General features: G+C 42.5%; 1 protein-coding gene across 1 annotated transcript; it reads left to right on the top strand.

The window, feature by feature from the left end:
* Nucleotides 1–3,363: 3,363 nt before the first annotated feature.
* PARL (presenilin associated rhomboid like) lies at nt 3,364–15,781 on the top strand. The gene is made up of 10 exons (XM_079315555.1): nt 3,364–3,425; nt 3,517–3,715; nt 4,324–4,464; nt 6,866–6,914; nt 8,248–8,343; nt 9,697–9,846; nt 10,209–10,279; nt 11,608–11,709; nt 13,524–13,621; nt 15,395–15,781. The coding sequence occupies exons 1-10, from the start codon at nt 3,379–3,381 to the stop codon at nt 15,510–15,512; spliced, it is 1,071 nt and encodes a 356-aa protein (XP_079171681.1). The 5' UTR covers nt 3,364–3,378; the 3' UTR covers nt 15,513–15,781.

The following is a 15,781-nucleotide window of genomic DNA, read 5'->3' as shown; positions in this document are numbered from 1 at the left end:
CAACTGTCCAAAGGAGAATGACAATAAACCAAACACAAGTAGTTACACAAGTCCAGAGCATCATCCCTCACAAAGTACACTCACAGGCTATATGCAAGTAAGAGCTGTAATGTGATAAAAAAAAAAAAAAAAAAACAAACCTGGGGGAGCAAAAAAAGATCACTGTAATATTGAAAACAGCACAGACAAAATGTACGAGGTTTGAGCACAGCGCAGGAAGGGTTAGCAAAGAAAAATATTGAAATCACTTAAATAAACAAATTACCCCTGATAAGGTCTTTGGAAGCAAAAATGAGTGGTAAAAGTGTCTAAAAGGGAAAGTTAAAACTCTCTTTTACTTCTTTTTCATTTTGTCACATAGGAAAACAGAGAGCACTGATTACAACACTGGTTTCATTTGTATATATACATTTCTAACATCAGCAATATCTGTCTTTGAACCTACTAATCACTTCTTAGTTCAGGCAAATTCTGAGGCTGACCCATGGCCACCAATGCAATCAGAAAGAGATAAAATGCAAATTTAAATATGGTACTAAACCACTTAGAGCAGTTCCCCACCATAGCTCACAGAGGTTTTCTCTGGTCAGAGTCTGACCTTGGGGTGAGAAGGCAAACTCTTTTCACTACTAGATGGGGGAAAAAACAGGAAACAAAATAAAAAGAGGAATGTTAATTCATTTCCTTCTACTTCCAAAGCATATGACTTTTTAACTTTGCTCCTGAAGTTGTCATAACATCTTAATAACCTAATCAGTCTTATAGCTACTTGCAATTACAATATGCAGATCACTCTCATCTCACTATTAACTTTGCTTTCACACGACGAACTACAAAATAGCTTGGGTTGGAAGGGGCCACACGGATGCCAACCTCCCACAGAGGCAGAGTTTCAGTGTTATGTCAGGTCACCCAAGCCTTTTCCAGTCACAACAGTGCAGTCTGCAGAGCTGGAATTTGCACAGCACTCTGCTGTGGAGCATGCTGCTCACACCCGTGCGGAACTTTTCCTGCTGCGATACGTGACTGCTGCCTCTCCACGCGCACCCTTGAGATAAACCTCTGTTTGTTTTGCTGATGGATTTTGGCAGCTCTGCACTCTGTCTGGTGGCCCAGGAGTGACTGGCATCATGTAGGCGGCTTTGCTGTCCCATGAGGATCTCCACAGCAAAACAGGCACCAGGAAGGTGCATGCAACCAGGAAGATCCTTTCAAAGCAAACACCTGTTTTCTGTTCCCATTTAATTTCAGGAGGCTGGCAGTGTGTACAACAGAGCTTTGCTGGCATGGAGATGGTGCTGGGAAGAGCAGCACAGTGCCAGAGAGCAGGAGCCCTGACCCGCAGCAAGGGGACAACAGGGAAACTGTGGCACCTGCTCAGGTGTGTGTGAATAACTACAGAATCACAGAATCACCAAGGATGGAAGAGACCTTTCAGATCATCCAATCCAACTGTCCACCCAGCACTGCTACTGTACCCCTAAGCCACTAGACCACACCACCCAGCACCAGGTCCAGATGCCTTTTGAGCATCTCCACCCCTTGCTTCCCTGGCAGACTGTTCTGATGCCTGACCTTCCAAAGAGGGAAAAACATGTTTCTAGTATTTAATCTGGTTCTACTGCCTCAGCTTAAACCATTTCCTCTGTTCCTCTCACTGCAGACAGGGCAGAAGAGACTGTCCCTATCTCTGCTACACCCTCCTGCTGGGGAGTTGTACAGAGCAAAGAGGTCCCTCCTGAGCTCCTGGAGACTAAACAACCCTGGCTCCCTCAGCCACTCCTCATAAGACAAGTTTTCTAAACCTCTCACAAGCCTTGGTGCCCTTTGCAGGACACACTCAATGTCCTTGTTGAAGTGAGGAGCCCAAAACTGTCTGCAGAAATCAAGGTGTGACTTCACCCATGCTGAGTACAGGGGATGATAATTTCCCCAGTCCTATTGGATAAACTATTCCTGATACAGATACAGGGAAGAACCAGGACGGAGGTGGTGGGGTGGGAATCTGGTAATCCAGCAGCCCAGGAGAGAGGTGAGGTGACGTGACATGAGGTGAGGTGTGGCTGGGCAGGGTAGAGGAGCCCAGGGAGGGAAGGTGCTGAGGTGTGGCAAGGTGAGGTGGAGCCACACATGGAGCAAGGCAATGCTGAGGTAGCAGCTCCAGCCTCTACCTTACTTTCCAGGCTGCTTCATTTTAGGAAGAAACAGGCTCTGCATATTCCATAAGGCTTCTAGAGAACAGTACAATAAATCAGCACTGCAGAGAGACCTTGATAAATCAGAGGGCTAAGCAATCACCAAGTGTGTGAAGTTTAAAAAGGGAAAGTGCTAAATTCTGCACCTGGAATAGGACAACCGCAATGTATCTACGAACTGGGGAATAAGACATTGTGCTGTGGAAAGGGACCTGGGGGTCCTGGTCAACGGCAAGCTGAATATGAATCAGCAGTGCCCTGGGAACCAGGAGGGTCAACCATGTCCTGGGGGGAAGCAGGGACAGCATCGCCAGTCAGGCCAGGGTGGGGATTGTTCCAGTCTGCTCTGCTCATTGGCCTCCACTCGAGGGGGGAGCTTTGGGCACAATATAAAAAAGGCATTAAGCTATTTGAGAGTGTCCAAAGGAGAGATGGAGGAGAGGATGGAAAAGAGCCTTGAGAAGCCACATGAGAAGAGGCTGAGAACACTTGGTCTGTTCAACCTGGAGGACACAGGGGAGACCTCACTGCAGTCTGCAACTTCCTCATGAGGGAAAGAGGAGGGGCAGGCACTGAGCTGTGCTGACCAGCGACTGCACCCGAAGGAATGGCCTGAAGTTCTGTCAGGGAAGCTTGAGGTTGGATATTAGAAAAAGTTCTTCATTTAGAGGGTGGCTGGGCACTGCAATAGGCTCTCCAAGGAAGTGGCCATGTTAGCACGCCTGACAGAGTTCAAGGAGCATTCCGACAACACTCAGGGGCATATGGTGGGATTCTTAGGGGTGGTCCTGTGTGGAGCCAGTAGTGGGACTCCATGATGCCTGCGGTTCCCATCCAACTCAGCATTGTTCTGTGATTCTGTGTATTCACGGCAGCCCCTGGCTTCTCGGCGCCAGCGCTGCCCAGCCAGGCGGCGGTGGCGGTGAAGCGCTGCCACGCTCATCATGGCGGCAGGGCAGGCACACCCCCCGACACGGCGGCGCCGGGCGCTCTGACCCGGCCGCGCTGCCCGCTGAGCCCCGCGGCGGCAGCGGGACAGTCCGGGCGCCCATGCGCCCTTTGCCACGCGGAGAGCTCAGAGGAGCCGCGCCCGCCCTTCGCCATGCGGTGAGCGAGCGGCTCCGCCGCCATCGGCGGGAAGATGTCGCCCGGCTGCCCCGGAAGCGCTCGGGGAGGCGCCAACATGGCGTGGCGGTGCTGGACCCGCGTCGCGGGTCCGCGGCCGCACAGGTACCGCCGGCACGGCACGGGCCGGGGAGGGTGAGGGAGGGCAGAGGCAGCTGGGGCGGGCGGTGCTGACGGTCGGCGTGTTTCCCCGCAGGCTGGCGGTGCTGCTGCTGCAGCCGCGGCGGGGTTTCCGCCGGGTGCGGCCGCGGCCCGAAGAGCCCCCGGCAGCCGGCGCCGAGGCGCGGCCCGTCCCGCCGGCCCCGCGCCGCAGCCTCTGCCCGCCGTCGCCCACCGCGGCCGCCGGCCGCCCCTCGCCGCGCCGCCTGGTGAAGCCGCTCCTGTTCACCGTGGGGGTAAGTGGCTCCTGGGGCCGGCTGCTGTGCCCGGCTGCGAGCGGCTCGTGAGGAGCGGATTCTGGCTGTCTCAGGGGAATGCCCCCTTCCTGCGCTTCGCTTCTCGGTACCTCAGCTTGTTGGCTAGGTGCTGTGGCGTTATACTGAGCTAATACAAAGTAATCTCAACTAAATCCATGGAAATATTGTAAGGGTATCCCAGTTTCATTCCATGTCGGTGAATTTAGTAATTTGACCAGTTTTGTTTGCGAACCTTTTTGATTAAGCATCATCCCATGACATTGAACATTAAGTAAACCTGAGGAAATGGCCTCAAGATACGCAAGGAGAGATTTAGGGGGCAAAAAAAGAACAGAAGTGTTGGCAAAGCGTGTAAACTGGCTGCCCAGAGCAGTGGTGGAGTCCGCATCCCTGAGGGTGTTCAAAGAACTCGTGCTGCGGCACTCGAGGGCGTGGTGAGCTCGGTGGTGTGGGCTTGACATGTGGACGGAATGCTCCTAGAGGTGCTTCCCAGCCTGAGGACTGTGTCACGCTCGGGTCCCCTTGCCGGGGTGTGCCGTTATCCCGGGGCCGCAGCGCTCACTGAGCCTTTGTGCGGTGTCACCCAGTTCACAGGCTCGGCCTTCGGCTCCGCCGCCATCTGGCAGTATGAGTCGCTCAAGTCGCGCGTCCAGACCTACTTTGAGGAGGCTCGAGCGGACTGGATGGATAAAATGCGGCCGCAGAAGAGAGGCGACTTCAGAAAGCAGGTACACAGAGCACAGGGGCGGATCCCTGCCGAGCTGCGAGGCGCGGCCGCGTCTCTCCTCTGCTGGGAGCATCGTTTGTACAACACATTCTTGTCCTGGTTTGTAGGATTTGGAGCTTGGAGAAATGTTGGCTGCTCAGAAAATGACAGTAGATAAATTGCTTACAAGGCAAACTGATAAAATTAGTTCTAGAAAACTGTAACTCAGTATCAGTGCAAAAGTGATAATGGAGAAATAGAGAAAAATACCATCTTCACCCAGAACTACTGTAGTAGTAGGAATTTGTTTGTCTAAACTAGGCACCATTTGCTTTTTCACCATAAAAAAACCCCAACAAATGTTCTTCTTAGGTGTTCTCAAAAGTGAACATGAATTCCCAGAGGACACAACTAGATAAAATCTCAGTCTTATGCTTAAGACTTTTCAGTGCTCTGGCTTCTGAAATGCATTTGTATTTTCAGCCTCTAACGCCTTAAAAATATACGAGGTTTTAGAGGGCTTTTTTATTTCAAGAGCTTATATTTCCACAAAAGTACTTTTGAGTTTGCGTGGCATGAACACAGTAAGCGCTGCAAGATTTAGTTGGCATCCTAGAAGTAGCAGTCATTAAGTTTTTAGTTAAGTGTATTTAAAACTAACCTAAACATTCATGTATGTTTGCATTTGTTTCAAGGTTACTACTGGCTTGTGATAGACCAGGCTTGATACTCTTTCAGTTCTGCTTGTGCAAGGGAAGTAGGGTTGAAGGTGGGGCTGGAGAGGCTCAGGATCCTGGGTAGGACACACAGGAGCTTTTCTAAAGTGTGTGGTGCAAACCAGCAGTGCTGTGGAAATGGGCATGTGGGATAACTCTGGTGGGCAGCAGAGCTCCTTGTGGCTCCTTGCTCACAGCCCCTACAAACCCTCAGTGGGCTGGGGCAGAAAGAAAAGCAAGAAAACAACTAAAGATTATACTGTCACCAAAAAATTGTTTAGTAAGTGTGAGAAGAGAGAAGAAAACAAGTGATGCATAGGGATTGACTCACCATGTCCTGCAGAAAGACCAGTGCACAATCAGTTCAAGAGAAAAATATGTTCAACCTCCTGAAATCCCCTCTTTTGGGGGGGATGGCATTATTTGATAGGGAATATCTCTGGTTAGTGCTGCTTGGTTGTGTCTCCTTCCAGCCTGTTGCAACCTGCAGTGGCAGAACGAGAAATGCAAAAGATCTTGATGTTTTGCCAACACCATTCACCAAAATGTAGAATATTAGTGTTATCAGTACTGTCTTGGTCAAAAATCTGCAACACAGAACCAAGTAAATGCTGCTAGGAAGAAAATTACCTTTATCCCAGCATACTTTCTTGCTTGGTGTATATGAACTGCAGGGGAGATTATGATTAGCACTTAATATTTTTAAATAATTATGCCTTTATACTTTTGTTTTCCTTCAAAACCTGAAGGGGAAGATCTGGTGATTAGCTATCCAAAAAAGAACACTAAACTGCCCTGTTGTTAATAGGCTTAACCTCCCAATCCCCATCTTCAACGGGTAAGTTTTATTTCTAAGAGTTCAGGATTCCCCCTGTTGTTTCTTGGGGGCATATAATCCTTGCATTTTAGAAAAACTGTGTGTGTTCTGTGTTCTTATACTGAAGAAAATCCTCTGCCAGAGAATTAAACAAAAAAAAATGCAATGAATTTGTTACTTTGATACCAAATAGTGAATACTTTGTTTCATACAGCATTGCATCCCCTGCCTCCAACCTGCAGATAATTGTTATGTTGGAAGGTCATTGAGGTAGCAACAAAATGTATGTCCAAAATGATTACAAAAGCTGAGGAAGGGAAAGGGGGGTGCAATTGTCTGTGGGCTGACTGCACTCAAAATAAACTTTTTCAGGGGTTTTAAACTTGGAGGAGGGCTGGGTGAACTGGACGCAAGGGGGAATGGATTCCACATCTTGTGAGCCACCTCTGCAAAAGTGAACCTGGCACAAAAGTGGAATCACTCAAAGGTGGGTGGTGTGATGTTAGACAGCATTAGGGTGAGGCTTAGTTGAGGCAGGATTTATGCTAACTTTGGCTAATCTGCTAAAGTCAGCATTATGGGCCAGATCTTTGTTTCATGCAAGCAGGGTAAACCCATTGGAGTTCCATAAAAGGATGTAACCCCATTTTTTTTTGGTAGAAACTCTTCATCCATATTGGGATATTTTATGAAGAGGGTAGATAGCTGTTCTTCAGTAAGGAAATGTCAACTTGAAGAGCTAAAGCAATCAGAAGTAAAATATGAAACTGATTTACTTCACAGATTTCAAACAAATGCTTTCCATTCTTAAAAACATATGAGCTCACATAGCTGTTTTTGAAATTGCAAGTGCTTGACAGTAGCATTGATGGAGAACAATTCTGTTTCAGGTTAACAGCTGGTGGAATAGCCTGACTGAGGGTCAGCGGACTGTGACAGGTTTGTGTTAGCTTACAAGTATTAGACATTCACAGGAAGAGAAATATGGCAAACAGGTACAGTATATTAAAACAGATGGCTTTCATACCATGTTTAGGTTGTTGGGCACAAAGCATGTGTAAATTTACACCTGCACATACGCTATTTCTGCTACACTTCCTTCTCACAAACTATTTTTTGTCTGCCTTTAAAAAGTTCTTGTGCATCTCTGTAAGAGTGTGTGGAGGATTAAGCAGAATCCTCCCCCAGCAATATTTTTCTCAAGAGTTATGAAAAACAGCAAACACTTTTAGAAGAAATAGGTGTATATATTCCACTGAAATGTGGGAATTAAATGCCTAATAATTACATGTTTGCTGCATGACATATGAAAAGTAGCAAAAAGTTAGCCTTTGAGCTTTCCTTTGGTTTTAATGTAGTTTTGATTGGTTAGCCTAATGCCAGCTGAAATCCCCAAGACTTGATGAGAACTTTATTTGAATCCCATAGCTAAGCCCTTTCTCCTGCTACATATTCTACATTAAGTAGTTACTAAATCTGTATTAACAGGTTGTTAGTGTAAAGTTACTTAAATGCTGTTTAACAGTTATTTTCACCTCTAATGTTTCCAGCTATTATAAAACATTTGAAATACCTAAATGCTTGGATAGAAATAGAGAAGGCACTTTAAACAAGAAATAATACATTTTCATTATTTTTCAAATAATTTACACTCTTACTCAAAGTAAAGTCAGATTGCAATAACATCTGTGAGGTAAAAAGCTGTGTGTTACCCCAAGGTCACTATGCCTAGCAATGCCAATTCAACTTAACAATTTTCTTAAAACCAAAGCTCCCCCTCAGAAATGGACAGGATGTGTGCTGTGTATTTGTATGGTTCCCCCAGTCTTCTCTTGTGCAGTTAAATGCAACTGTGCAGTAGATTTGGAAAGAAACATTTGGAAATAAATAGCAAGAGGGGCAGGAAATGGGACCTCTGAGCTGGCTCCTGTTTCATTGCCTCTGCAATAGAATATAGCAGTTTGAAACCATAACTTGGACCTGGTCAGCACAGATGTTTCTGGGCTTTTGGTTTCATTACATTGGATGTTAGAACAGTTGCAATTAAACGTCATATTTCTGAAAGACTTCCACTATAGAAATGTAGCTTTCAGTATTTTTCATTGCTTTTTCTAAACTGTATACAAAGTAAGAAGTGGATATTGCTTTTAATGGAGTTGTGAAGCAAAAGTACAATTCTGCAAGCTGCCTTTTTAAATACTTGCTTTCAGTAAGCATTATAATGGATTACATTTGTAATTTGCTTTTATGCTTTCTTTTCCCCTCTTGATAGGTATCATAGCTGCAAATGTCTTTGTATTCTGTTTGTGGAGAGTGCCTGGCATGCGACGGATTATGTTTACATATTTCACCTCAAATCCATCCTCCAGTAAGTGAGCAATTATTTTGGTGGCTTTGCTACACACACATGTAATAGAACCTCTGATGACACTGCAGAAGGCCCAGGTGGCATGTGGATTACTTAGAGCTCCATTACCCACAAGCAATCTCAGTCATGCCCAAACACATTATTCCATCTAGGCAGGAAATGGTTTGAGGAGAAGAATGTTAGGAGTAACAGATCTGATTTTTTAAAACAAGCACAACTGGTGCTTTTCTAAATATTACAACATCAAAACTGTTGCCTGCTATCTTGCCTTTTCCTGCATGCAGTGGGATGCAGCTCCTGCTTGAATAAAGGTGAGAGTTGCTCTTCCCAGTGACATCAGCTAAACTGCTTTCTTGGACAGAGTGCAAATCAAGCCACATAGCAAAGGAGGAAAATAAGCTGTACTACATAATGCCATTCATAAACTGGACTCAAATGTTACTATTTCCCCCCTTTAATGTTCTGTGGGATGCAGATAGAACCATCATCAGTCACATGCATGTGTGCTTTCATCTGTAGACAAGCACTACTCTGCAGGTTGTGTACAGAGCCCTTGCTTCAAAGCTGTGCTTTGAGTCACCCAAGTACCAACTTGGTTTTCACTGTGTGTGAAATGTGTTGAAGATAATCACCTAGGGAAAAAAATATTAAAATTTAACAGCAGAAAAATGGGCTTTCATTTCTACAGCAGAGAAAATAATTAAAAGGACAAGGAGACAAACATGTTTGGAAGGTACTTCCTGCTCTCCTCTTAATTTCTGCTGAAAACATGAAAACTCAACCAGTTCCCCACGCACTCCAAAGCTAAAGATATCTGCTACCCAGATCTGAGCATGTCACCCCAAACACTCCTATTTTAAATAATGTTGACCTTCAAATCTGCTAATTGGCTGGTTTGCATTTTCAAGACTGCCATTTCACTGAGGAGAGCTAATAGCTTTTTTGGAAAAGGAGACCTCTTTTTTCTCTGAGCTCATCTTTGTTTCAAATTAATTTTATTTGGCTGCTCATGTATTAAAAATCTTTTGCCATATATATATATATAAATAAAATACCTTTTTTCTTTTTCAAAGCATAGGGTACATGTCATAAGGTAATGTTTCTTGTGAAACAATCCCCAGTAGTAACTAAGACTGTCTTTACAGCTAGCATATATTTGAGGTCCATATTCTGCCTTTCCAAAAGTCATTGCTTGGGATTTGAAATTTGTTCCATTGCTGGATTTATTATGTAGCTTGTATTTGTGAATCTAGGCATAATTAGCCTATAGTGTCTTGTGGTAAATTTCTAGTCTACATGAATGTAATTTGAAGCAAATTAAAATACTGACTTCATTGCTTTTCTGTTTTGTAGGAGCCCTGTGTTCTCCCATGCTGCTCTCTACATTTAGTCACTTCTCTTTCTTCCACATGGCAGCAAATATGTATGTTCTGTGGAGCTTTTCCAGCAGCATTGTCTCTCTTCTGGGCTGTGAGCAGTTCATTGCAGTATATCTTTCTGCTGGTAATGTTAACTATATATATTTTACAACACTTCAAAAATATAAATACATGTTCATACAAGTAAACTGTGTGCTTGGTTAATAAATGTATGATGCTGATGGCCATTGTTCAGTCCCACACATTGCTTTATACTAAAGCCAGTACTACTTTGCTGTTGTACAGATTTTTGGTGTGTTTAAGATACTGGGCTTTGAAATATGATAAAACTGTATCTAGTTTTAATTCCTGCTTTACTACCAAAATAAAATATCTCTTAATACAGTCCCTTGGAATTTTTGTGACAAAATATGACAGTTAATTTGTACTTTGTGATGCTGGTCTGCATTGCTGCCATCATTTCCAGTAGTAATTTCTCTTTTTCAGGGGTTATCTCCACTTTTGTCAGTTATGTTGCTAAAATGGCCACAGGAAGATTTGAACCATCCCTTGGAGCTGTAAGTTTCTTAGAATATGAGAGACTGATAATGATCTTTGAGGCCCATTTGAAAGCCTGTTGTACTCTTTAACCTCTTTAAAAAGCCAAGAGTTTATTTGGGGTAATGGAAACTAGAAAGCTTTACCAAAATCAAGTAACCAGGTATGAACTGGTTCTCTTGTGCAACAACTTACCTGTTCTTCAGATATGTTATCTCTGCTGCAGCAGCTGCCCAGAGCTAACAGCACTCAATGCTGAGGGTTGTAAATGAGTCCTGAACAGCAGGAGCTCTTGTCCCTGAGCAGATCAGTTATGTAACTTACTGCAGAAATGGTATTTCATAATTGTGTAGCAGTCTTTTCTAATTAAAAATAGAATACTTTGGAAAGAGATAATGTAATCAAACAATCAAACTCAGCATGTGATCCCAGTGGAAGTTGTAGGGCATGCTGTGTGGGAAGGGCAGCACTCCTGCCAAAGGTCTCACCCGATGAACACTGTAAAGCAGGCTGAGGAGCTCCTGTAGCTGCCAGTTCTTTCCAAGTGTTTTTAGTAGTAGAATGTTTTAAAACACTTAAATTAAATTTGCAACCTCTGCATTAAATGTGAGACATTTGCTAGTTTTAAAGACTTAACTTACTATACTAAATAATTTTGATAAAAGCCCAAAGTCAGATTCTCATTATTCTCTTAGAATGAAAAAAACTTCAGCTGTGCTAAAGTTAGAACTTTTGGAAATGCTGTCTGTGTATTGTCTCTTTGTCTTATGAATGAACTACACCTGGAGCAAGTTACTTTCCCTTAGTCTTACTGATCTGAAATGACCATACATTGCATTAGTTTACTGCTTTCAGGGCTTTTCTACTGAGATTATGTCAGGGATACAAAAGCCCATGGTCAATTTAGTACAGTCTAAGGAATTACTTGTTTCATTGTCAAAAGATTTTTGTCCCTGTCCATCTGTTATTTTCCTTGGGTTTGTACAAGATTCAGAATGATTCCCTTCATCAGATGTGTCTATGCTTGATTAATATGTGTTAGGTTTCTAGGGTTTACTTGGGGAAAAGCACATTTACAGAAATTGTTATCTTAAATTTGGGAGTGGGTATTTCTTAATTACATAAGAGGATTTGAAGCATGTTCTTCTCCAGTATTTATAATTCCAGATATTGAAATTAAATAGTGGTGTCTTGTTTTATTTTCATTCTGAACTTTTCTGCAGTGCTTTGTACTTTGAGGCTTACCACAAGGATGCATTTGGAAATAAAAGCCAAAAGGAAAACATGCAGAAAAATCTCTTACCCCTTATGTAACAGCTTGCTTTGATGTATTTTCCTGTGTTTCCAGTCAGGAGCTATAATGACTGTCCTTGCAGCCGTGTGCACGAAGATGCCAGAAGCCAAACTGGCCATCATACTTCTTCCTATGTTCACATTTACAGCAGGAAGTGTAAGTGCTTTTGAACTTCAAAGAAATGTTACTCTCAAAACATATTCTCCCTACCTCTTCAGTATCTGAGCATGTGTGCTCTTCCTCTGTGTTTCTAAGCTGTTAAATTCATTTTGAATGAGCAGAGGGGTCATGGAAGTCCCAGGGATTGATTCTCAATTGTTGCAGCCTAGCAAGAGTCATTCCAGCAGAGTGTGATAAATTCAGAATTTGCCTAAATTCCATTCTCCATGGGTCTGTTTCAGATCTAATCACAAGAAGTGAATGAATTTGGGAGAGAGTCAGGTTCACCTGTCTGAGGAAACCTACATACACATCCTCTGCTTTCTGATGGGTGATATTTTTTATAGCAGCACTTGAAACAGGCTGATGTAAAACTTGTACGTGGTCTATAAAGAAAAGATAAAGAAAAATTTATCAAGATGAGAAACACAAAATTTCACTTCTCAAGATTGTATTCCAGCCCTGGAGGAATATTTGCCTCCTCTTTTGCTTATTATGATTATCTTTTGATACTTTTAGGAACACTGTTGGAATTAGAAGTAGGCTCCTGGGACTTGTCTTCGTGTGAAGTACTAGGACTCCTTTTTTTTTTTTTTTGTTTCATTAAGTTCTTTTATGCACATCCACTGCCACGTTTAAGTAAAGCTTCTCATGTATATCTTAACTTTCTTTAATAAGTTAATCATCTTTGGTCCACTACTTAAAGGTGTTTTACTGCTTAAAGCAGTTAAGCCAGGTCATTCTAAGATCATGCGATTTAATACTTTTTGTAAGCGAAGCTTATAGATTTGAACAGACATTCTTAGATGTAGCTCTCATGCTTTTCTTGCACTTCTGCTTGAGTTGACATGGGGTTTTTGGGATACTGCATCTTTCTTTAAAAAGGTGGCCAGGGTGGAAATACAGGCAGAGCCACAGAGAGCATTGCCAGAGCAAGTTCTCACTGCAACAGCAAAACAAGAGCAATATCAGCTATTGCAGTAGAAATACTGGAGTGATTTTAGCCCTTCTATGTAATTGTTTATCTGAGCTTTACAGGCTCCTTTAATATACCTTACCTGTACTGTAATGGGCTTTCAAATTAAACAAGCCAGTATAGCACTGGGGCTTCTATTCTAACACCTGTGCTTAAGGAAAGAAATCCTGCCTAACGTACCATTTCATCCTAGCATTAAATCTGCCAGTCTTTATGAAATGAGGCATTTAGTGAAATCTTGTGTATTGACAGTTACAGTGCCTTGTGTCTCCTGAATATGGTACAGCAGCAGCTCATGCTGCTCTGCCTGTAGGGTTGTTCACTGCCATCCTGATTTCCTGCCTTCCAACAAATGTTTTTGTCAGATAAGATAACGGGGATGCTGCCCCATGTGTTCCATCCACTAGAAGGTTGTGTTCAGGAGCACAGATGCACATAAATCTAAGCTACATTAGAATTAAGAGAATGAGAGTGTCACTATTACGTATTTTGTGTTGTCTTTTATAGCATGTACTCTTTCAAGTAACTTCTGTTTCCTCCTGACCCAAGTTTGGGATGTATTTGTAGCTTTAAATTAAGATTGGAAGAGATTGAGTGTTTGCAAAAGACACGTTCCCACCCTGCACTACTGTGTACCTGCTCACATCAGTATTTTGACAGCACAATACAGCTGGAGACTGAGTCTCTAGTTTTAAAACAATTTTTAATAGTAATTTCTTTGTTATATAATTTATAGCGTGTTTTTTGATTCCCAGTTGTTGCTGTATGCTAGAATAGAAAACTGTTGTCATTGGCCATTTTATACTGTGACTGATCCATGTTCTCTCTTTTCTAGGCTTTAAAAGCCATAATTGCATTTGACACTGCAGGGCTTGCTTTAGGCTGGAGACTTTTTGACCATGCTGCACACCTTGGGGGAGCTCTCTTTGGAATGTAAGTCTGTATTTAGTAACTCTGTTTTGTACTTAAATTAATCCTGTGTTTTTCTGTCTTTCTGTGTTGATGAAGTGTAATGGTTTTTTTTGTAATGTTGTCTTAACTAGCAATGAATACAACTCACTGTTACCCTTTAGTCCTCTAAAATTTAATAGAAAACACTGTTAACAGATGAACTGAAAGAATTGAACTGAACTACCTTAGAATCATGGATTAGATGTCAGGTGGTCCTGTAACCATAACCTGGGCTGGCTGTCTCTGTCCTGCTCTTGCCAGCACTTTGAAGAGAGTTACAGGACAGAAAAGATTCTCACAAAACACAGAATGGACAAATTAAAATAACTTTAAAGAGCTAAAAAAAGGTCTTTGTGTCGGTGTTTTTCCTCTAATTGCCAGTTTACAGAGAGCTTCAGAGTTAATAAAATTTAGGCCAAATTGCTTTGAGCAGCCTCTGGTACAGTTTTCTCAGTGTTGCTGTTTTGCCTTTGTGGGGCGCCTTCCTAATTAGTAATAACTACTAGAAACAAGTTTGAAGGAAACAGTTCTGTATTGTTCCATGTTTGAACTGCATGGAATTTTTCCCCTTCTACCCAATGGCACACCTATTGCTAAGTGCATTTTTTAATATTTCACGTAGGCATTTGAAAAGCCTAGCTGTGATTTCACTAGGCCAGACTTAAAGGCAAACCAGCTCATAGACTAAATAGTTTCCTGTTTTCTTGGCTTTGATGTCAGTAGGCTCTGTGCTGTACAGTCTCCCTTTCTGCAGTACCACAAATCCATATGATGTAGTCTTGCTGATCCATAACTGCTTTCTGTCTTGATGGATCTGTATCAGCTTGTTCATTGTAATGAAGGAACAATCTGCATTGGTAATGCAGATTCACATAATAAAAGAGGATAGCAGTTGCAGTAAAAATGGTCTGGAGTTGGAAAGTTTCTTGCTTTCCTCACCTACATATGTTTTACCTGTTTGTTTTACTCTGATAATTTTGGTCACTTCATCCTAAAAGAGGGCCTTATTTAGGACTTATGCTGAATGGCCAAACTATTTTTTACACAGTGCCTCCCACTTTAGAAAGCAGCTGTATGATTTAAAGGAATGGCCAGTTCACTGGCTGCTGGTTCACAGAAAAGTGCTTTTGTTCCTCAGGACTCAAGTGTGGAGTTGGGCTTGGAAGAGAATCTTCATTTGATTTCCATGGGATTGCTTCCCCTCATGCCTCTCCACCATAACTTCCATTACTTAATCACTTATGCTGTTATTCATGTATTAGCATATATAATTGTCTGTGAATATAAACAAAGCTAGAAGACTTTGATAGGTTAATCTTTAGGTGCATATAGAAGAAAATTCATTTTGAATGGAACACCATTGTTCTTTATGGGGCAATTTCATTTATATAGAAGAAAGAAAGCAGTTTTCCTTGGTGTTGTCAGTAAGGATCAGCACAAGCAACAGAACTGTTTGAACAGTCTTTTAAATTGAGATAATTTATTATGCCTTTCTAAGCAGAAATCACAACAGCTTGAAATTAAAGGCATGGAAACTGTTCATCCTCAGGACTGAGACAAACAAGTACAACAAAGTTAACTGTTTGGAATCAAGAGAACGAAAGGCTTAACTGCCATTTTTCAAACGTTGTTCTTTGTGTCTTAGTTTATCTTCTCTCTTATACTGAGTATTTACTTGGTTTCAGTGATCAGCCTGTTTTCCCTCAGATGCAGAGAGAAGTTGCAATTAACTTCAACTGTGACTTTCTTTCCCAGGTGGTACGTGACTTACGGCCATGAGCTCATATGGAAGAACAGAGAACCACTGGTGAAAGCTTGGCATGAAATGAGGACGAAGAACACAGGAAAGGGAGGAGGTGGAAGATCTAACTGATTCTGATCCTAGAGATTCCTTTTGCCCAAGTGGTATCTTACTTGAAGACATGGGATTGAATTGGTTTCAAAGGGTTTTTTGCTACTCCACATTAAGCCTCTAAGGAGCTGAGGTTTCTAATGTAACAAAATTATGTTACAGAAATGCACATCCATAGAAAATGAACTCTGACAAAGGTGGAACAATAAAGGTTTTTATCCTATTGCTTTCTGAGGTAACAGTATGCATTACCTTTTTAAAGGTGGAATAAAACATGTTTTTCAATTAAA

This window comes from Erithacus rubecula (assembly GCF_903797595.1).
Source record: "Erithacus rubecula genome assembly, chromosome: 11".
In the NCBI taxonomy this organism is placed as follows: domain Eukaryota; kingdom Metazoa; phylum Chordata; class Aves; order Passeriformes; family Muscicapidae; genus Erithacus; species Erithacus rubecula.
This window is presented reverse-complemented; position numbering and strand designations above follow the sequence as displayed.